This window comes from Podarcis raffonei, chromosome 13 (genome assembly GCF_027172205.1).
Source record: "Podarcis raffonei isolate rPodRaf1 chromosome 13, rPodRaf1.pri, whole genome shotgun sequence".
NCBI classification, from domain to species: domain Eukaryota; kingdom Metazoa; phylum Chordata; class Lepidosauria; order Squamata; family Lacertidae; genus Podarcis; species Podarcis raffonei.
In genome coordinates this window covers 2906134-2929545 of record NC_070614.1, presented here as the reverse complement: position 1 = coordinate 2929545, position 23412 = coordinate 2906134, and the positions used below count along the sequence as shown (strand labels likewise).

The 23412-nt window shown below is 42.7% G+C and overlaps 2 protein-coding genes across 3 annotated transcripts in view; both read left to right on the top strand.

Annotated features, from left to right (window-relative positions):
• The window catches only part of PTPN3 (protein tyrosine phosphatase non-receptor type 3), a 261139-nt gene that overhangs the window by 135428 nt on the left and 102299 nt on the right, over positions 1-23412 (top strand). The window lies entirely within an intron of this gene.
• Positions 1-23412, top strand: part of MOCOS (molybdenum cofactor sulfurase) — a 96467-nt gene that overhangs the window by 70024 nt on the left and 3031 nt on the right. Inside the window, exons 9-14 of one of the 2 annotated variants that reach the window (XM_053362370.1) lie at positions 3297-3459; positions 8435-8516; positions 13332-13456; positions 15293-15398; positions 16975-17101; positions 18664-18768. In XM_053362370.1, coding sequence (XP_053218345.1) covers positions 3297-3459; positions 8435-8516; positions 13332-13456; positions 15293-15398; positions 16975-17101; positions 18664-18768 — 708 coding nt within the window. The remainder of the gene's footprint in view (positions 1-3296; positions 3460-8434; positions 8517-13331; positions 13457-15292; positions 15399-16974; positions 17102-18663; positions 18769-23412) is intronic. The other variant, XM_053362371.1, reaches the window with a different exon arrangement.

Genomic DNA, 23412 nt, shown 5'->3' with positions numbered 1-23412 from the left:
CGTAACACATACCCATCACTACATTTTAGTTTGGGTGATTTTACAAGAATCCCCCAAAACTGCTTAGTAGAGTGCATGGAAATGAATAACTTAATCCTAAAACTTACAATAAATATTAATTCAGTAATTAGCATGCTTGTGTGCACTGACATGACATGGGCTGCAGGCGGTGATGGGCGTACAGCAATTGAGGAAACACTTGATTAACATGTTATAATTGAGAGGATGCTGATTTGCATTACAAAGAAATGTTAACATTAAAAATACATTTGCAACAAAAGTACGGCATTTAAGTGTTGCGGTGCTATTTGAAAATTCTCTCTTTGAAGATTTTAATTGCTTTTCTTTTTCAAAGTTAATAACATTACCACCTTGCCTGTGACACTCCCTCCCCCCCACCGTTTTCTGAATAAGGCATGATGAAGTAGGTAGATGGTCTACACGCTGACCTAGAATCTGACTTTCCTTTGCAATGTATTTTGCAGTGCTTTAATAGATGTCAATATTATTATAGCTTCTTTTATGAAAACTTCCTGCTGTGGATCACAGCCCTGCATCTGCATGAAAATTGAGGTCAAAGCCATTGAAGGCTCACCTGCATTAAAAATATATTCTGTTCAGTAATAAGTTTTTTAGTTGCCTGGGAGTTTAAAGCAAAACATAATAAGAAACATTACCAAGGCAGTCACATATTTTTCTCAAGTATAAATGACAGATTACTTTTGCATGCGATGAGCACAGCCCTTAATTCAGAGGTGCAATCTTGGAAAATGAAGACTCGAACTCCAATTCAGAATTCCATTGGCAGAGCAAAGCAAATGCTGAGGGCAGAGTTATGCAAATGAAGCATATTTACATACAGGTACCGGTACTTCTGGCAGAATTTGCAAAGTTTTCTTTTTAAAAGAAATGAAGCTGAATTCTGCAATCTGCATGAATTATTCAGGTTAATCTAATATACAAGCACCAATCACTCAATAAGGCTAGCTTTATTTGCTGTGGTAAAAGTTGTGTTTCCAATAAAGCTTACATGGGGGGGTCAAAGGTCGAATTCTCTTAGGAATTCTCTCCCTCCTTCCGCTGTATCTGTCTCGTCTCTGCCTGTCAGAGAGTCCCAAACACCAGTCAAGTTGACCTATGGTGGGTGGGAAGAATGGTGAGGAAGGGAATCCCAGTGGGGTAGCCCCCTCGTGCAGCCCATCCCAGCAGGGCTCAGTGCCAGCTCCCTTTCCGCTCCAAATTCCTTATCTATAGCCATTCCTGTACCTGCCCCATACCTCCCTTTTGTGCATGGGTAAATCTGTGTTGACTACAGTAGCGATGGGACTGGACATCAGCAATGGAGAAAACGATTCCATGAAAACACACACACACACACACACACACACACACTTATAAATGTTTAAAGCGCATGGATTTTGCATTGCAAATGCTGCAGAATGGAAAAGGTAAATTTTAAACATTAATAACTTCATCGTAACAGCAGGTTTCAGGCTATTCATATTTGCTTAAGACTACATAAATAAAAGAGTATTTAATCTCAGATGCAATAAATACTTTAGACTCACTGAGATCACTGTGCACTAGATTTTATTCTAATTTTTAAGTGCTCCCAGGTCTAAGATGAATTATAATATTGTTCTCTTTATGTTCTCCTGAATAAATCAGTCCACCTTTTTCACTACCTCATTGCCAAATAATAAAACAGGATATTCTAATGGAACTTCCTCAGGCTGTTTCAACACCCCGCCACTGTGGTGAGCTTTATCTTTCTTGTTAAAATCTGCTTGATTAGCTTGGCATCATTTTTTCTGGAAAATGCAATCTCCCTGTATGTTTGTCAGATACCATACAGGGGAAAGGGGTGGCTGTTAAAAAGAAGGAAGGAGGAAGGCAAGAGCTTTTCCTGGCAGTTTTTGTGTTTTGTTTTTAGTGAATATATATGACATAGCACTGAATGCTTTTTAGGCCTGTCTTCAAAACCAGGCAGAAGCTGTCTCTCTCCTGCCCCTCCCCCACTCCAATTTGTTTTCCTGTTTATTGAATTTATATTCTGCTGTTCCTCCCAAAAGAGTTCAGGGCAGCAAACACTTTTAATAAAATACAGTGGTACCTCGGTTTAAGAACAGCCCTGTTTACAAACTATTTGGTTTACGAACTCCACTAAACTGGAAGTAGTATCCCGGTTTGTGAACGTTACCTCGGTCTAAGAACAGAATCCGAACGGTGGAAGGGCACCGGTGGCAGGAGGCCTTATCAAGGAAAGCACGCCTTGGTTTAAGAACAGACTAAGTTCGTAAACCGAGGTACCACTGTAAAGACAATAAAAATAATTTTAAAAACCTGCTTCAAAACTGTTGCAAACATCTGAAAACAAAACACCTAAAACTATTTTAAGAACAGATGTAACCATTAGGGAAGCTTTTAATGCTTAACAGACTACTGTATTTTAATACTTTGTTGAAAGCCACCCAAAGTGGCTGGGGAAACCCAGACAGATGGGTGGGGTATAAATAATAAATTATTATTATTATTATTATTATTAACCAAGGTGGGCATCCGAAAGTGGTGCCTGACTAATATCAGCAGAACATAGGGTTCATCCACACTTCCCTTTGTCCTGTGATTTCTTCCATTTGATCTCTGTCTTCTAGGCATGGGTCCAAGAGCTTCTTTTGTCTCGCCACTTTCCCCAGGGAAACCCGGTGCTTGACGTAAGCAGCGGGTTTTCCCAGGGAAAGCAGCAGGACAATTTAAAAATAATAATAACCAGATTTGTGTCTGAAGTCACGGACCGGACCGAAGTGTGTATGAGCCTATAGCCAGAAAGCTAACCATTAGTGTTATGTACTGAAGTTCTCAGCCTGGGCCAGCAGGGGGATACTGTAGATAGTTCAGGTCCACGTATGCAAATAAGGGATCGAAAGTGACGTTCAGTGATTGGATAGTTACAGAAAATGGTTACTGTTGCGTTGTAGTGGAGCTCTATATAAGCAGGCTGGCTGAACCCTTCAGTTCAGTTCTGTTCTGGCCTGTGAATAAACAAGAAGAATCGCTGTGTCATCTGATATGTTCACCCATAACTTAACAATTAGCTAGAGCTGTGGGAAGTAAAGTGGACGCTCGGGTTGCGAACGTGATCTGTGCGGGAGGCACGTTTGCAACCCGCAGCGCCGTGTCTGCGCACGTATGGTGTCGTGATTCGGCATTTCTGTTTTTCCATTTCTTTGCTCAGCGTCTGTGCACACCTGCAGCTTAAAGACTTACTAAGTGAGCAGTGGTCTGTTTCCCATCAGGTGATGCGGTGGCCCATCGGAAATAAAGGTTTGCTGTACGATCGTAGCTTCATGGTTGCCAATCACAATGGCGTTTGCATCACTCAAAAGCAGGAACCAAGACTGTGCCTTGTGCAGCCCTTTATTGACCTGGAGCAAAATGTGATGATCATCAGAGCAGAAGGTTGGTATGCAAATCTTCATTATCATTTCATTGTAAGATGGTTTCAGTAAAATTTGTAATAGCACAAATTACTAGTGTTTCTGACATGCCTTGCTGAGAATTTCTGGTGTTGCAAATCAAATAATAGATACCAAGTATGTTATGGTTCCAGCTGTTTGGAGTGCTTGGACAAACTGTTAAGGGGTGGCTATCCTCTACCTTTGGGGTCTGATCAAGACCCAAAGCATTTTTTTCCTGGCCCCTTAACTGTTTTTTTCACAGGGACAAAAAGAAGAGAAAAAAGTTGGGGCCCAGTGTTGGTTTGGGCAGATGGAAATGTGCCCCCCCGTAATCAGATTAGATATTCTCCCACTCAGCTAATTTACCTGCATTATCTGAGGAGGGAGGGCACTGTGTGTATGTGTACATGAAAGAGTGGGGGGGTTGATGGAGAAGGGCTCTTCTTATGTTCTTAACAGGCATGTGGCAGGAATTATGAATGCAACTAATCAACCGCAGCTAGGTTCCCCCCCTCCAACTTTGTATATTTGCTCACATGTCAGTTTGCCAATGCAGAGGATTCTGGGGGCACATTCTAGGGTACACCCCATTCCCATTGGGCCCAGTTAGATTTATTGGGCCTTATTATCGTTGCTTTGGAGCTGTGCAGTGTAAAGAAAATTGGTATACAGTGGTACCTCAGGTTAAGAACTTAATTCGTTCCGGAGGTCCATTCTTAACCTGAAGCTGTTCTTAACCTGAGGTACCACTTTAGCTAACGGGGCCTCCTGCTGCCGCTGGAGCACGATTTCTGTTCTCATCCTTAAGCAAAGTTCTTAACCCGAGGTACTATTTCTGGGTTAGCGGAGTCTGTAACCTGAAGCGTCTGTAACCTGAAGCGTATGTAACCCGAGGTACCACTGTATATGTGCAAGTCATATTTAAGTGAAGCTTGTCTGTCATTACTCATTAAATAACTCCTTTCCATCATTTTTCTGTCCCTCCCTTTCTGCAAGTAACTCAGCCTGAGATTAAGAGGCCATGTTTTGTTCATGCAACATTCCTGAGGTAGTGACTTGTCAAAGGCAACCCAAGTGGCCATCAAGGTCCCTTGGATGGCTGAGTCAGGATTTGAACTCAGATTTAAGAGGTCCAGATCTAATACTCTAATTACTGTCACACACTGTTCCACAGCCTTTCAGCATGTATGCAAAGAACCTTGACGTTTCTACAACGTGGGAGAGGTGGGTTGTGGTTCTAACCATTTCATCGTAGGTTAGTAATGCAGTGTTTAAAAGTCAGTAGTGACATCCCTGTTAGCTTGATCAGGTTCTTCAAACCTGAGTGTAAAAATACAGTAGCAGAAAGGATGGAAAACCTTTAATATATTGAACATATATTTCACTTAGCTGCAGCAGCAGGCCTGTACTTTTCATTTTTTTAAAAAAGTATTTTTACTTTTCTAGACTCATTATTTATGTCTTATATATTTACATCTGAACTATGTTTGCCTTCGCCTGGTGATCTTCCATTTTTACTTGGCCTGCATGCAACATTATTAATAATGCATGTCCATTGTTTGAGCAACTGGTTCCAAATATGTTAAATCCTTTACCTGCTTTATTCTTAGTTGTTGCACAAAACATTGCTTCTTTTGGTTTCCTGTCAAGGATACTCCTATTTTTATGAATTGTGCTACTGAAATAAATAGGCATTGAACCGGGTTAGTAAAATGTTAAACTTAGGACAACAAGCCCTTCATAGAGACCTTGAGTTCTGCCTTGGGTTTCATTTATTATCCTGATGCCATAAAAAGAAGTCTTTTATGATCACTCAGTTGCACAGAAGGAGACTGGAATACATCAGCGTTAATTGTACAAACAAATGTTTCTTTAGTAATTACTCTTCATTGATGGATTAAATACTATGAGAACAATTCAGCTAAAAATTGAGACACTTTTAAACCAAGTTGATTTTCAATCTCAGTGGGAGACCTAAATGTGTTAAATGAAATCAAACAAGCTTAAAAGTGCTTTAACTTTAGTTGGATTGTGCCCCATATGTTTCCCATGCTGTGCTTCAGGTTCATTGGCCACATTGTTCAATTTGGATTTACTTTTGCATCAAAAATCCAGTAAGTTTTAAAAAATATTTTGCCAAGGACCGATTTGCAATATAAAGCCTCCCTCAGGAAAGACCTTCAGAGCAATTTTCTTCCTGCTTTCTTCAGAACTGAATATCTTAAAACCTTCAGATTCAATAGCATATCAAATGTGTGTACATTGTTTAAAAACTTGGAGTATGTTTAAAAGATACCTGAAGCCAAGCTACTGTGTGGCAGCATGTGTAACTCAGAAAAGGAAGCCATTTTTCTCCCATCTCCTTTGCATCTTTCAGGTTTTTCCCACTGGTTTGCAGGATGTGCCATAAAGGCAAGGCTGCACCTGACATAGTTGTATTGGCAAAGTGTATATTAAAAACCTAAGTATAAAACAGGGACGCGGGTGGCGCTGTGGTCTAAACCACTGAGCCTGTTGGGCTTGCCGATCAGAAGGTTGGCGGTTTGAATCCCCGAGATGGAGTGAGCTCCCATTGCTCCCATTTCCTGCCAACCTAGCAGTTTGAAAGCACGCCAAAAAGTGCAAGTAGATAAATAGGTACCGCTCTGGTGGGAAGGTAAATGGCATTTCTGTGCGCTGCTCTGGTTTCGGTGTTCTGTTGCGCCAGAAGCGGCTTAGTCATGCTAGCCACATGACCCGGAAAAACTGCGGACAAATGCCAGTTCCAGTCATCGTCTGCGACTTAACTTAACTGTCAGGGGTCCTTTCCCTTTACTTTTTAAAAATATAAAACACAGCATTGGAATGAGAAAATTTTGGGAGATGGCCCTGTTGCTTTTATCCTGATATTTTCTGAGATGATGCCTCTGCTATTCACTTGAAACTAAAATCTCTTTGGCTTAATGAAGTACTAAGATATGTGGCCCCGAGATAGTAAAATAATTTGTTTTGCCATGTAAGATTATTTTCAATTAACCACATCCAATACCATTCACATTTTTCTCTTATCTCATAAACCATTTCAGCATCTACATCCCCTCAGTTCATTTTTTCCAGAAGGGAAAATTACAGCTGAGACAGTTAGAGTTGAATTTTTTAAAAATTCTTTTTAACCTGAGAAGATGTCCTTGTGCATGCAAAAATGTTTTGGTGTGCTCTCATTTTGCCTAGTGAATATTTTTCAAAAACATATTTTAAAATGTCAAATATCTGTATTTTCTTCCTTTCGAACTTCTCTTTCCCCCTCTTAAAAGAAGCCTATATTCTCATTTATTAGAGGTGACATAACTGGGATAAGACTTCTTTTCATAGGCTGCCGCTATCAGGGCTGCAGTAAATTTCTGCCTATTCTAATGTATGAAATACAGAGGGAATAAAGTTACTAAAAGCTAAAATTGTGCATTGGCAAGCGTGCTGTGGGGATCAAGGTTGCACAAAACTCTGCTGTATCCTTGTTTAATGATCATTTGGAGCCACCTGCAGGCAGAAAAATATATTTCTGTATTGAAGCTATAACATTTTGATCCAGCACAGATGTCATGCTAGCTCCCATACGTAGCAAATGATAGTTTGCAGAACAGAAGCTGGCCTCAGGCATGTGTATCTCCAACCTGGCATGGTTTGACAGCCCCAGATGAGGAGAAGGAAGAAGCAGTAGATCCAGGGATAGAGAAGAGAGGTCCTTCTCGTCTGACTCCAGGGGTCTCGTCCGTTCCTCTAGAGGAGCTCAGAGCCTCACCGGGGAGGAGGGAGGCCTTTGACCAGCCAGAGGGACCAGACAGGAGGAGCTGAAGGCAGAGGGGCAGATACAGTTTTGTGGCCAAGAACCACGTGTCACCTTTGCAGGACCCCCGCCCCCCATAGGCTCAACAACTTATGTATCCGGAAGATTATTTAACTTTTAGAATGTCTGCCAGTATGCTTTTTACTATGTTTTTATTTTGTTTTTAATTGTTGATGTTTTGTAATGTGTTTCTAATGTTGATAAAGGATAATAATAATAATAATAATAATAATAATAATAATAATGGCCATCACTGCCTCTTGGGGGAGCAAGTTCCATAGTTGGACTATGCACTGCATGAAGAAGGCATTTTCTTAAAAATTTGATCTAAATCTTCCAACATTCATTGGATGTCCATGAATTTTAGCATTATGAGGGCGGGGGGACTTTTCTACACACCCTGCACAATTTTTACTTACCTTTCCTCTAAAAGAAAAGGTCCCATATGCTTCATAGAGGAGTTGCTTCATCCCCTTGATCCTTTCGCTCGTCCTTTTACGAATTTCTTTTCAACTATACAGCATCCTTTTTGAGACTGTCCTTTCCCTTATGAGGGGTCTGGATCAGTTTATTTTTTGCTTCTGAGTCCATACCATTACTCCGCTTCAATAAAGATCACTTCCTTAACTTACAAGTACTGACATCTGCTGCTGTGTGTTGGAGCGGGAGCCAGAACACTGGATTTGTGCAACACTAAACTCCAGCAAAGAAAGAGTTGCAGAAGGTACTTGCTGCCAAAGCTTCTGATTTGCAAACTGTGGTTTGCAGGGAGCTAACAATCTATCTGCAACCAGCTTCTGCCCAGAACCCTTTCAAACTGCCACTAAAAACATTGAAGCTTCAATCCAGACATTCTTGTTTATAGATGCATGTAGGGATCTCCAACTCAGAGACCATTCCCCCCTTATTGAGGATTGTGGACTGGCTAGAATCAGTCCCCTATAAGCCTTAAGCAGATGATCTATACTTCCTAGTTGCACAGGTTCACCTATATGCTTACAGCCTCAGTCCACCACAAAATGCATTCTCAGGTTCTAGGTGAAGAATTTTCAAGGCAAGCATTTGGTTTACGTTAGCCCATGACTTGGATCATTCTATTCAATGCTATTAAAAATGGAGATATGAATAATGTTTTCTGTAACTTTTTATGTAGGGATGGATCCCATTTCTGTATCCTTGGAAGAAGACAGTGAAAATCTGACTCTGACCTGCCAGAGTAAAGTCTGCTCACACAGGTGAGGGGGGGGAGTGAACCCACTGAGCTTGTGTTGGTGGAATGAATGAATCTTTATTTGCATCAGCAAATATTGGCCATAGCAATAAAACAACAATACAATATATAAAGAATAGAAATAAAAAGTCAATTATATAAAATATGTTTTAGGGTTTTGAATCAATAGTCAAATAGTGGATCTTATTCCGATTGCCCCAGTAAAAAACCTTGCAACCTTTGCTGTCTCCTGCTCATCTTGATCTGCCTACAGAAAGGACACTGTGTTGCTGGAAGCCAATCGTCTTCTTCCCAGGGCAGAGGGCATGGGTGAAGGGGAGCCGGGATTAATCCATATGAGCACAGTAGCTGTGTTTGGATGTAACACTAAACTATTATTTGTGTTTAAGAGTCTTAGTGGGGCTTTGGAGAGAACCAGAGGAGTATGGTTATCTTTGGATACAAATTCTAAGGAAGGACAGAAAAGAATGATGCCACTCTGTACATCAAAGAAGATACAGAGTCCAACAAACTAAAAATTGTAAAAAGGGCAGACATATGCACAAAATTGTTATGGCTGGCAATACTGGGTGTGAGGAGTTAATGCTGCCAAAACTAGCAGAGATAACGCTCCAGGCACACAGCCATTTCTGTCCTGAAGATTTATTGCCAAAAGTTCAAAACGGTTCCAAGACTTCAAAAGGCACGCCCATGCCTGTCTCATTCAGATGCCTCGAATGACGATCTTTTACTCCTCCTCCCCCAGCAGGCCCATCGCTGCAAAGCACGCCTCCTACCTCCTTTCTTCTGTGAGTAGCTACTTCCGGGCACTGATTCCCCCTCCCTATTTCCTCTTCTGAGTCAGATGAGAGGCTGCTGATAAGCTCTTTCGGCTCTCTATAATTGCTTGTCTCCCCCCGGCTCTCTAGCAGTTTCCACTTCCCTGACACTGGGTGAAAAGAGTAGTTTAGTACTTGGGATGTGCTATTGTTGCCCTGACCAAAATGCTTAGGGTGAGCTTTAGATGAAGAATGAAATCAAGGAGGCATCCAAAACTGGAAGTGCTGCAGTGATAGCACGTAGATTGGGTACATGTAGGACAAAGACGTGACATTAAATAACAGTGCCTTAGAACCGTTCATGTTTAATGTTTATGTGTCATGTTTATTATTGTTTTTTTAAAAAAATAATTTTTATTAACAAACCAATCAAATCACATTAATTCCAAATTACAGAGCCAAATTTTAAATTTTTGTTGGGGGTACCCATATTTCGAGCTCCGAAAGGGATCCGATCATCTTATTGCTGCTGCTTTGATGTTCACAGTTCTGTCCAAATAATGTTCACAATTCTATCCAATCCTCTCTTTGTTGTTTTCCTCATCTCTTCTTGTTGTTTTCGTATATTTTTCCTTTCTCTTTGTGACCTCTGATAGTCTCCACAAGCAAGTTGAAAACAAGCATTTTTATAATCCTGTGTGGGTTTTTCCATTCATCCAAGAGTCATATTCAGACGGCAGACACATTTCATCACTTCCATAGAAAAAACAACCTTACCGTCTGCTCATTAAGCTTCGCAGGCCTGTCACTCCCTTCTCGATCTTCTGAGGGGTTTCTGCCAGGAGTGCAATATAATAACAAAGCCATGGTTTCCTCCCCCTTGATCATCAATCCTGCAACAAAGCCTGCCAACATGGCGACTCTCTTTTTATAACTGCGTCATTCCACTTTCATTCTTTTCCAGATCTCCATAAGCCAAGCCTTTGGTTAGTAATTCATTTCCACACCATTTCTTAATCATCCCGCTTATAGTCAATTGTGCAACGGTTCTTCTTGGGGAGGGATTGTTAGGTAATCACATAGAGAAAAAAAGAAAAGCCCCCCCCTTTCAGTCCCGTTCCGACATACCAACTCTTTGATGTATCTTCTTCTTGATATATTTCCTGTTGAATCCAGCCCGTTGCTCCACATCACAGAGGTCACTTCAATTAGCAGTCTTAACTCCCGTTCTTCACTCGAAATATGTGCATTTGCTTCTCTCTAATTGTTTATTTTGAGCTGCTGCAACCAGGCGCGCTATCAGAGACAGCGTCCGGGAGAGCCATCCCACACGAGTGCTGTGCGCCTAGTCCCCTCACCCCCTTCTTCTTTCGAACTCGGGGGTGATTTATGGCAACCGCAGGCAAGGCAGTGTTTCCCCATTCCCTGGGGTAACAAGGGAGGCTGCATACTCCCATATCAGCCTCTTAATTACATTGTGTGAGCCGGAGAGATGGTATTGTCGGCCATCTTCCAATGCGCCCCTAGCGGGCCCCCCCGTTTATGTGTCATGTTTAATGCTCATCACTGCTAAAACCATAGAGACAAAAAATGAAACATTATTTTAAAATGTTAGTAGTTGGAGACAAGCCAGGGAGGTGTTCCTCCCTGTGGAACACCCTCTCTCGGATGTCAAGGAGATAAAGAACTACACAACTTTTAGATAATAATAATAATAAATTTTATTTATATCCTGCCCTCCCCAGCCGAAGCCAGGCTCAGGGCGGCTAACAACAATAAAATAATACAACATTCTAAAATCATTTCATTATAAAATTAATTCAAATCAAATTGGCATATGAAAGCAGCCCTGTATCGGGGATGGGTGGAGTATTATTATTATTATTATTATTATTACTATAATAATATCCCACTCTTTCTCTGAAAAACTTCTTTGAAACATATTTAGATGGCAAGGGAGTCAAAGTTGTGCTTAAAGGAGGATAAGTATGGAGAGAAGCTCAGTAAATCTTTGCATCTGTCTTCACGGCAGAAAATAAAAGGCAGATCCTTGTATTGGAACTAACTTTCGCAGGTAAAGGTAAAGGACACCTGGATGGTCAAGTCCAGTCAAATTTGAGCTTGGAGTGTGGTGCTCATTTCCACTTTCAGGCTGAGGGAGCTGGCGTTTGTCCACAGACAGCTTTCCAGGCCATGTGGCCAGCATGACTATACCACACATCACCAAAGAACAAATTGAAAATCTTAACACCCCGATAACGCTGCTGGAGGTTATTACAGTGGTGAAACAAGCTAAGTTTGGGAAATCGCCTGGACCTGATGGACTATACTTGATGTACTACAAATTCTTCCAAGGAATACTGGCTCAGCCACTGGTGGAGGTAATGAACCAAATTCTTCAAGGGGAAGAAATCCCACCTTTGTGGAAAAAGGCATTTATAATATTAATTCCAAAACAAGACCAAAGAACTATACACCCAAAGAATTTTGGGCCAATATCTTTATTAAGCAATGATTATAAATTATTTACAAATATCACGGCAAATAGAACGATGACAGAATTGAATACAGTAATCCGTGAAGATCAAGCGGGTTTTTGCCATCTTGACAAATGAGAAATATTTTGAATATAATTGAATATCTGGAAAAAAGGACGGAGAAGCAAGCAGCACTTCTGTTTCTAGATGTGGAAAAGACCTTTGACAATGTTTCATGGACCTTTATGACAAAGATCCTAGATGATATGGACTTTGGGCCAGCAATTTTATATTACTAAAGATTAAATGAAAATACTAACTCAGAATATAAATATCCAAACAAAGAAAGAACTGGAAAATGACTTAGGAATTAAAGTGGAAAAGAAAATACTTAGGAGTATGGATTGCATCTAAAAATCTGAACTTATTCCGAGATAACAATAATAGAGTATAGACTGAAAAGACTTTAAAAAATAGGAGCGTAATTAAAATGAATGATATTTGTCCAATCTCTTCCCCCCCCCATCAAATGCCCAAAATTGGCTGCCATCAACCAGCAAAGAACTGACTCCCACAGCTGGTTGCCCAGGAACATACAAAGACAAGGAATGTTCTTACCGTCCACTTTTATGGGTGTTGAGAAATGCCCTCTGTCTTTGAGCTCTTTGCTCTCCTACTTTCAAAGCTCGCCCGGTTCTGGGGGGCGGGGTCTGGAATGCTTTCTAAAGACTCTGTTGCCCACCTGGTTATTCCTCTTCCTCCTCCTCTCCCTTTATTTCCCAACTTTTCCTTTCATCTGTCTCTGAGCTGTGACCTCCCTCAAACCCCTGTTATAAATCTATACTGTCTTCCTCTTCTCTGGAAGGGTCAGGCTGGGAAGGCGATCTCCACCATTCCTCCTCTGCCCAGACCCTGACAACAAGTAAGGAAGTGGGAAAACACTGGCTCTTTGGATATCTGAATCAGCCACACATTGGGGCATAATTCTTTATGTTCAGATAATTGAATATGTTGATAATTAATGTTTTGATAGCAGGACCCATGTGCAATGTGACCTGAATCTGACTTATTATCCTGGAATGTGAACTGATATTAAAGAAGAGAAGTAATTTGGAACTTTTTCTTTATGCAAGACAGGATCTCTATGCAGAAGCCAAGCATGGGACAGGGGCAAAGAAAGTGAGGGAAGAAGGGCACATGCTGTGGCACCAGCCCCCAGCTCCATAAACCTTGGTTTCCTGAACCAGGGGTCAGTGTCCAAACCTCACCATCGTGTTACCCTGGCTAATGCAAGACTTAATTTAGCCTCAATCACCCGTCTGAAATGGAAACAATAGGAAGAAACACAAGAAAACCTATAAAGCGGTTTACAGTTGTGCTATGTAAATAACAGAACATAATATTCTCGATTAGCAAAATGGTTCTTCCAAATGCTGTTTTTGGTTAAAACTGTGTTATAATGGGTACAGCGGGATTGTAGGTGGCTGGCATTAAAAATATCTAATTATGCATTGCTACCAGCCTGACATTAGTTTTGCATCTGAAAGGGAGCTCTGAATTCTTCCTTCCACTTTTCCCTTCCAGAGTGCAGACACACGATTGTGGAGGACGAGCGGCTGATTGGTTTTCTGCCTTTCTTGGCCGGCAGTGCCGCCTGATCAGGCAGAGTTCAGACTTCAAAAGAAATGCTAATAAGAAAGATGAAAAAGGTATACATTTTGCATGGTTGTTAGGAAATGAATATCCCAGTGCTGCAAATGTGAAGTGTCAGCAGGGCTTATATGCTATTTCATAGATGAAAATCAAAATTGCCCCAGTGATACGGGATGCACTGAAATTACAAAATGAACACACGATGGACTGACTTTTAATACCACACTACTTATAGGGGAAACTTCTGGGTTTTATAATAAAAGGAACACCTTTGTATCCAACAACATATAGTGAGCACTCCAAACCATCACTGAAACTATATTCATATTGAATATCCTATAAATAAAATTGTAATTAAAATAATATCTGAAAATACCAATCACTTGAACATTATGTCACTTTATTACGTGCTGCAGCATAGTTGAAGCTGCGTATGCCTGTGTTGGGTTAGTGCTTTGATAGAAGGCTACTGGGATCCTTACATAGGGTGCTCCAAGCTTTCCAATAATAAGTAGGAAACAACAATATTATTACCAATATTTTCATTGTATGTTGCAGCCCAAGAGAGAAGTAACTCTTCTCCTTTGCATTACTCTTTCCCTCTGCTCTTAATGCATAAGCAAAAAGCAATGCACTCTTTTGAGCTATAATGGACAGAGGGTACAAGAAACCTTCCCCTTGGTTTCTGGATTTAGAGTTGTGACATGTGATGAGTCAGATGAGACGTCAGGTGCTGATGGAAGTGAGCCAAGTCAATTCAAATGGATCAAGTAGTGGTTATGACCAGGCCAGTGGGAGGGCATGATTCTTAAGGGTGCATAAGTTGAATAGTAAATGGGATGTTGGATGGGTAATGAGAAGAGATCAGCAAATGAACTTGGAGAGCGAGGGCTTGGAGATGCAGGCAGAGTCAGGAGGGGTTTGGGTTCATGGATGGCAGGGATAGATCATATTAGGAGTGGTGCTCATTCATGATGATTGCCCCAAGCAATGCTTCCATGCCTTTCAAGAGATAGAATCTTCTTGAAGGTTCTAAGGATTTAATATCTTTACCTGGTATGAATCGAGTGGAACCACACATCCCACTCACCGTGTGAGACCATTTTGGCTCTGCCTGATAAAGAGTTTTCAAACCCCACCATCTACTGTCAGAGGAAGCTGGAGAGATCAGATGGGGACACACAGGGATGGGGGAGCTTTAAATCCTTGCTTTTCTCTGTTTAGCAGCTGATTCACAATAGAAGTTTGGGGGAGCAGGAAAGTGGGCTCCTCTCTCTCTCTCTCTCTCTCTGTGTGTGTGTGTGTGTGAGAGAGAGAGAGAGAGAGAGAGAGAGAGAGAAAGGGAGAGATAGGAGATTTACTGCAAATTCAGTCCTCTTCAACTTTCTCTGCCTATAGGCATGGGAGCCGTAAGAATTATCAAAGGACATAGCTAAGCTGTTTGTTCTTGTGGGTGTCACATGTAGTCTGGCTCCAAGCCATGCAAATAGAGGCAGTCAGCTTGCATGTTGGCCCATTCATGTACAGCATTAGCGCATAAGCAGTGTGCTTGCCTGGCTTCCAGTTCACTGACATGCTGATGCATGAAATGACATGCATGGAACCAGGTTTTTTTTCTTCCAGCTGGAGGTCACTGGAGCTCAGTTCTGGCACCTCTCAGGTGGGCGCCATTGCCATTCTAAGAGAACAAGGGAGAAGTTTGTGGTGAGCTCCAGCACCTCTTTTTCTAGAAAAATTGCACTGCATGTAACACTTGCGCAAGTAGCAACAGCACCTTTAACCCTCATCTTCACTGTCTGTTTTAGCTATAAGAGGCCTTTGATAGAGACTGGATTCCTTCCACTGTGCTCAGAATTTCTAATAACTATCACCTTATACTGAATGTATTTCAGGAGAGACCTCTGCTACAAGGGCCTCCCTCTCTCTAGTAAATGAAGCACAATACCTCCTGATCAACAGAACAAGTATTTTGCAGCTGAGAGATAAAGTTGTGGAAAGGTAAGTGCTTCCTCAACTGAAAAGGCACGTTTTCTTGTGTTGCCTCTTTTTGTCCTTTCCATGAGCAAGACTTCTTCTGGCCCAACCTGCTGAATGTTTCACTTGTACAAAGACTACTGTACATGCACAATTATGGCAACTATTATTCTTAAGAAAAAAATAAGAATGTGAGATGAGCATCTGCTGGATCAGACCAGTAGCTTTTCTAGTCCAGTGTCTAGTCCATTGTCCACACAGTATTCCAGGTGTGGTCTGGCCAAGGCAGAAGAGAGTAGTACTAGATTTAGAGCCTAGACTTCTATTGGTGCATTAGCTTTTTTTTGCTACAGAATCACATTGCTGACTCATGTTGCAGTCTACTAAGACTCCTAGCTCTTACATAGGTGCAGCTGGTTATTTCAGGCTGAAAGGGACAAGTGGGACTTAGAAGAACAGAAAGAACAATCCCTTCTCATGGGCTCCAGTGTTGCTGCAATTCGGGGATTTTTTAAAACGGGGAATTTTGTGAGGCATTTACCTAGACTTGGGAAGGTTTAAGATGGCAGCCCTCATCTGACCATACCACCCATAGGTGCCAACTCTCTATGGCTGAGGGGATGGAGCTGCCCCCCCAACCTTGAGGGGCCAGGCTTTGCTGTGGCAGGCTTCGCCAGGCCTTCCCGCACCTGCCTGCGATGAGCCCCTTTGGGCTTTCACACGCCAGCAGCATGTGAACTTGTTGCAGGCACCTGGGGGGGGGGCAGCGCCTATGACACCACCTAAATCCACTGTAGTTGAGCAGTATTACAGCTGTCCAAAGAAGCAGCATGCAGGTATGAGAGATTACGTTCTCCCTTCTTGCTCCTGCTTTGCACCATTCTTGGGTGCTGTTGCCAGGCAGGAATAGGTGCTTCAGCTCTGCCTGTGGTTGAAACAAGAGAAATAAAGAACATGATGAGGCATTAAGAAAAGCGAAGAAGAGGTGGAGTCTGAAGTGACAGGAACCGAATTCCTTCCCTCTTGAGAAGTGGGGGGAAAGAAGGAAAGGAAATTCAGAGCGGAGGGGAGTGTTATGTACTGAAGTTCTCACCCTGGGCCAGCAGGGGGATACTGTAGATAGTTATGCAAATGAAGGATAAAAAGTGACGTTCAGTGATTGGATAGTTTTAGAAAGTTGTTACAGTTACGTGGTACTGGAGCTCTATATAAGCAGGCTGACTGAGCCCTTCAGTTCAGTTCTGTCCTGGCCTGTGAATAAACAAGAGCTGTTTGAAGAATCGCTGTGTCGTCTGATATGTTCACCCACAACTTAACAGGGAGGACTGCGGCAAGCTGGTGGAGCTCCCAGATGAGGAACAGCGAGAGGGGCGGCAAACTCACTGACCGCCCCAGGCAGCATAAGCCCTAGCTACGTCACTGATTGCACTTGTTCACTTTGTTCATGTTAGTAATTAAAGGCTATGTGAAAGCTTTCGCCTTTTGAATGCAATAGAAATCTGTCTCCATTGAACTGAGAAACATGAAAGCACAAGTGTTACTGAACTCATTTGGGTTAATATTAGACCATATTGTTTCCCCCTTTGCCTCTGTGGAACAGACTAGGTGAATCACTTCCCCCGCAGGAACTCGTCCACCGCTTCCGTGCCAACATTGTAGTCAGCACAGATGAGCCGTTCGAAGAAGACCTGTGGGAGGAGATTGCAGTGGGTCCCCTGCGTTTCAAGGTACAAATGGCTGCAGCTGTTTGTTAGTGTCATACGGCATGCTGGGAAATAGTACGCAGCAGCTTCTTGCAAGACAAAGATTCAGGCAAGAATCTGGAACAGCTGTTTGGGATACAGAACAGCTTTGAGCTAGAATAGGCTGAGCAGCAGTGTATTACTTTGTGTGTGCAATGACTCTCTGCTACCACAGAAGTGACCTGGCATGGCCCTGTGATGCAAGGGCAAGAAGGCAGCCGGTACTGTCAGATTTGTTGAATCCTGGGAGCCAAGACCCAAGTTTGGGGCAGGTACCCTTTGGTAAGAGAACCCCAGCAGAGATTTAACATCACAAAACATTCAGCAACGAAAACCTGGTGCAAAGCCTTTAAAAGGTGTTCTTCCACTGAGTCCCTTAAATCTCCCCTTTTAAAAGCTCTTTCCAAATTGTCCCACTTCCCCAGCATAGACATTGACCACACATTTGGGTAAGTCATAAGAGAGTTTACTTTAAAAAAACACCTCTTCAAATGTCAGATCCATGTGCTTTTCCACACAGCAGCCAGAAAAGATGCACAGGCAGTCAAGCTGTTGCTTAGTTACAAAAGGTAAAAGTTAAACTATTGATAAACTATTGAAAAAATGATCTGAAACAGAAGAGGCTGGTGAAAGTCATGTGGCCGGCTGGAATGACCATCTCAAACCTCCTTACTTGCTGAAGTCCTTATGGAGAGAGAAATACTGTATAGCAAAGGCATGGTGACCTATTGCTGCTAAGGTGGAGGGTGATGGCATAGGCTCAGCCTGGCAGGACAGTTTATTCTATTATTTTAACCCCTTCATGCACTGATCAGATTTACATGCTAAAATTATATGAGGCTGGAACCCTACAAGACTGACCAAGGGCCCAGCCAGCAGCACCATGATCTGCACACTGGTGTTCCTGGTTAAGATCAGAGTTTTCCCTTTCCTGCTGCCTTGTGGGATGTCTTCAGGAGAAGAAAAGGCTAAGGAGTAAACCCTACGCAAATCCAGAGTGGAGTGTGTAAGGCAGATGTTGGTGCTTTGAACGCCTCCCTCGGGCAACGCTGGTGCCAGATGTATTCCTCTGCTTTCATCAGTGAGGCTGAGAGGCTGAGCGTCTTGTCGTCTGGGTAACCCAGGACCTCCATACACGCAGCTCAGGCTTGTGCCCCAGGGAGGTCACTTCAGTGCTGCAGACACACTAAAAACAAGGCAGGAGGCTGTGTTATTTGATGCCTGCAGTCCTTATGGTAAGAGTCCCCCCCCCCCCAGATTCAATTTGGTGGCTGAAGCTGAAAGCATTCTCCAGGTGGCTGCCAGCTCATGGGATTCCAGCATGGCAGCAGTAGTTACTACTAGTTCTTTTCTGAATCCCTTATCCCAGACAGAGAGGAAGCATTTGTTTCTTGTTGTGGCACCTGCTCAGCTTTGCAGGCCAAAAATGTTTGGTGCTGGTGATATGGTCAGAATGGTTGCTGCTGACAATTGACTCCTCTAGAAGCAGGTGTGTTGTGATTCCTGGCTACGTGGGGGCTTCAAGATCTTCTCTGTGCAAATTTCAGGTTATCGGGCCATGCCACAGATGTCTGGTTATCTGCATTGATCAAAAAACTGGAGAACGGAACAAGGAATTTCTTCAGACTCTGGCTGCCACTAAAGACAAAAAAGTCAGTATACAAATCCTTTTTTTTCTTTTTTAAGTGCCCTTTTCCCTTACAGGGAAGGCTTACAGTTAAAATAAAAACAGGTGAAAACAGAGAGAATAAAGAATAATTTAAATACAATTAAACATCAATAGAATTAATAGTAACTATGTATGTATGTATGTATGTATGTATGTGTGTAGAGAAACAGACAAACAGGCAGATAGAAGATCTATTAAAAACATACAGACAATTGCAACAAAAATAGCACAGCATCAGCCCTTTCCTTAAAAGCAGTCAGTTCCCAAAAGCCTGTTGGAAGAAGAGGGTTTTCACCTGCCAGCCGAAGAACAACAAGGAGGGAGCCAGTCTAACTTCTCCAGGGAGGGCGTTCCAAAGTTGTCTGGGAGCAGCCACCACCGAGAAGGCCCTCTCCCACATGCCCACCAAGTGTGCCTGTGGGGGGGGGGGATCAAGAGGAGGGCCTTCCTTGAAGATCTCAAGACCCAGGCAGATTCGTATGAGGAATATGCAAATGTGAATGAGCTGCTCAATGGAGCTTTGCTGCCACTTCCACAAAACCTTTTGGTTTTAAAAAAGGGGAGAAGAAAAAGTTACACACAGAGAGAGAAAGTAAGGCAACCTTTCATTTGCCTTCCTTTTTTTTTTTTTGCCCCATCAAACCCTGACAGATCTGTAAGTATAATAAATGTTTAGCATCATGCCTCCTTTCCTGTCCGCTTGCTGTCTACATGGGGGGGGGGGGATTCTTAAAAGTGTTTACCCAGTGATAACTATAGAAAGGTCAAATGCCAGCCCACCCCACTAAAAAACAAAACAGGCCAGAAATCGTCCCACAGTACAGTAGGATTCAACCTAACAAGCCAAAGTCTGGGTAACTTCCACAGCAAATACTACAGTGCTTCCTCGGAACCTTCGCATAAATTAAGGCTGAATTTAAGCAAGAAAAATGGAAATGGTTCTGAACATCAACTTAAATAACTTGACCATTCTTTCCGTTCATTGCACTGCTTGTAGTCAATATACTTATAGGAATTAGCTCCAAAGAATTAGAGAGCTGGAGCTCTTCTTGGAAGCAACAGAGCACACCGTCTCCACCAAGGAGGAGACAGGGGACTCCCCTGAGAAGGAGGCTAGTTCACCAACACAGGAGCCAGATATATGGAGAAATGTGACTCAAAGAAGTAGGAGGCCCAGGGTTCGCTCTGATTGTTTAGAAATACACAATCGCTTTGAGGTCCTCTCCCCTAGCATGGAAGACGAAGAGCAGACTCCATTTGAGGATCTCTCCCTCATTACAGTCGATCAGGTATATGAATACGAGCAGCAAAGTCAGTCCTCAGGGAATGTGCATGCGACCTTGGAACGGACAGCTCACGGAAGAACCCCGACCAGACCTAAGAGGAGGCGTGTAGTGGTGATAGGGGATTCCCTACTGAGGGGAACAGAAGCAGTGATCTGTGGGCCTGACAAGATGTCTCGGGAAGTGTGCTGTCTCCCTGAGGCTAAGATCCAAGATGTAACTGAACGACTGCAAGGAATCATAAAACCCACTGACAAATACCCCTTCCTCTTGGTTCATGTGGGAACCAATGACACTGCAAGCAATAGCCTCCAGAAGATCAAAAGAGATTACGAGGCTCTGGGCAGGAAATTGAAGCAATTAAATGCACAAATTGTCATCTCATCTGTCCTCCCAGTTGAACGACGTGGCCCAGGGAGAGAGGGAAAAATAGTGGAAGTGAACAACTGGCTTCGCAAATGGTATAAACAGGAACGGTTTGGATTCTTAGATCACGGACTGCAGTTTCTTGAAGATGGACTTCTGGCAAGCAATAGGCTGCACCTCACAACGGTTGGAATGTTTTTGCCAAAAATCTCAGAAACCTCATCAGGAGGGCTTTAAACTGACTAATGTGGGGGAGGGAGACAGTGCTCCTGAAGGTAGGAGTCTATCAATTGATGAAGATGATCATCCAAATGTCATAGACCAAATGGAGCAAACAGCACGCAGACCTAGTGGTGGCAGGAAAAAATCCTTAAATAAGAGACACGGGGGAATGATTAATGGACTTCAATGTCTGTACACTAATGCGCAAAGCATGGGAAATAAACAAGATAAGCTTGAGCTCTTGGTACAGCAAACTAAATATGACATAATAGGAATCACTGAAACCTGGTGGGATAAGTCCCACGATTGGAATGTAATAATGGAGGGATACAATCTATTTCAGAGAAACAGACCAGACAAGAAAGGAGGAGGAGTGGCGTTATATGTCAGGGATGTGTATACCTGTGAAGAGATCCAAGATTTAGAACCTCAAAGCCAAAGTGAGAGCATTTGGGTCAAAATTAAGGGAGAGAAGAATAACAGTGACCTCATTGTGGGAGTTTACTATAGATCCCCAAGCCAAACGGAGGACATAGATGATGCCTTCCTGGAACAGATGGCCAAGCATGCAAAAGGAAGGGAGATAGTAGTAATGGGGGACTTCAATTACCCGGATATTTGTTGGATGTCAAACTCAGCCAAGAGCATAAGGTCAAACAGATTCCTCACTGGCCTTGCAGACAACTTCATTGTCCAGAAAGTGGGAGAAGCAACAAGAGGAACAGCCATTTTAGATCTGGTCCTAACCAATGTTGATGACCTGGTTAGTGGGGTAGAAGTGGAAGGATCATTAGGCGCGAGTGATCATGCTCTTCTGAAGTTTACTATACAGCGGAAAGGAGCAGCCAAGCATACTAGGACTCAATTTCTTGACTTTAAGAAAGCCGACTTCATAAAACTTAGGGAAGTGCTGGGTGAGATCCCATGGACAGTAATACTAAAAGGAAAGGGAGTTCATGATGGCTGGGAGTTTGTTAAGAGGGAGATAGTAAAAGCACAACTTCAGGCAATACCAATGAGATGGAAACATTGAAGGTACCTAAAGAAGCCAGGGTGGCTATCTAAAGAACTTTCAACTGAGTTAAGATTAAAAAAGGATGTGTACAAAAAATGAAAAAGGGGGGAAACCACCAAAGAGGAATTCAAACAAATAGGCAGCACGTGTAGACACAAAGTCAGAAAAGCTAAAGCACAGAATGAACTCAGGCTAGCTAGAGAGGTTAAAAGCAACAAAAAAGGCTTTTATGGGTATGTTCGTAGCAAAAGGAAGAACAAAGAAACAGTGGGGTCACTCAGAGGAGAAGATGGTGAAATGCAAACAGGGGACACAGAATGGGCTGAACTCCTCAATGCCTTCTTTGCCTCAGTCTTCTCCGATAAAGAAAACAATGCCCGACCTGAAGAATTTGGAGCAAATGATTCAGCAGAGGAAACACAGCCCAGAATAACTAAGGAGATAGTACAAGAATACTTGGCTAGTCTAGATGTATTCAAGTCTCCAGGGCCAGATGAACTGCATCCAAGAGTATTAAAAGAACTGGCAGATGTGATCTCAGAACCACTGGCAGTCATCTTTGAGAATTCCTGTAGAACAGGCGAAGTCCCGGCAGACTGGAGGAGGGCAAATGTTGTCCCTATTTTCAAAAAGGGGGAAAGAGAGGACCCAAATAATTACCGCCCAGTCAGTTTGACATCAATACCAGGGAAGATTCTGGAGCAGATCATTAAGCAAACAGTCTGTGAGCACCTAGAAAGGAATGCTGTGATCACCAATAGTTAGCATGGATTTCTGAAAAATAAGTCATGTCAGACTAACCTGATCTCGTTTTTTGACAGAATTACAAGCCTGGTAGATGAAGGGAACTCAGTGGATGTAGCCTACCTTGATTTCAGCAAGGCATTTGGCAAGGTGCCCCATGATATTCTTGTAAAGAAGCTGGTAAAATGCGGTCTTCACTATGCTACCACTCAGTGGATTTGTAACTGGCTGACTGACCGAACCCAAAGGGTGCTCATCAATGGTTCCTCTTCATCCTGGAGAAGAGTGACTAGTGGGGTGCCACAGGGTTCTGTCTTGGGCCCGGTCTTATTCAACATCTTTATCAACGACTTGGATGATGGACTCAAGGGCATCCTGATCAAATTTGCAGATAACACCAAACTGGGAGGGGTGGCTAACACCCCAGAGGACAGGATCACACTTCAAAACGACCTTGACAGATTAGAGAACTGGGCCAAAACAAACAAGATGAATTTTAACAGGGAGAAATGTAAAGTATTGCACTTGGGCAAAAAAAATGAGAGGCACAAATACAAGATGGGTGACACCTGGCTTGAGAGCACTACATGTGAAAAGGATCTAGGAGTCTTGGTGGACCACAAACTTGACATGAGCCAACAGTGTGACGCGGCAGCTAACAAAGCCAATGCAATTCTGGGCTGCATCAATAGGAGTATAGCATCTAGATCAAGGGAAGTAATAGTGCCACTGTATTCTGCTCTGGTCAGACCTCACCTGGAGTACTGTGTCCAGTTCTGGGCACCACAGTTCAAGAAGGACACTGACAAACTGGAACGTGTCCAGAGGAGGGCAACCAAAATGGTCAAAGGCCTGGAAACGATGCCTTATGAGGAACGGCTAAGGGAGCTGAGCATGTTTAGCCTGGAGAAGAGGAGGTTAAGGGGTGATATGATAGCCATGTTCAAATATATAAAAGGATGTCACATAGAGGAGGGAGAAAGGTTGTTTTCTGCTG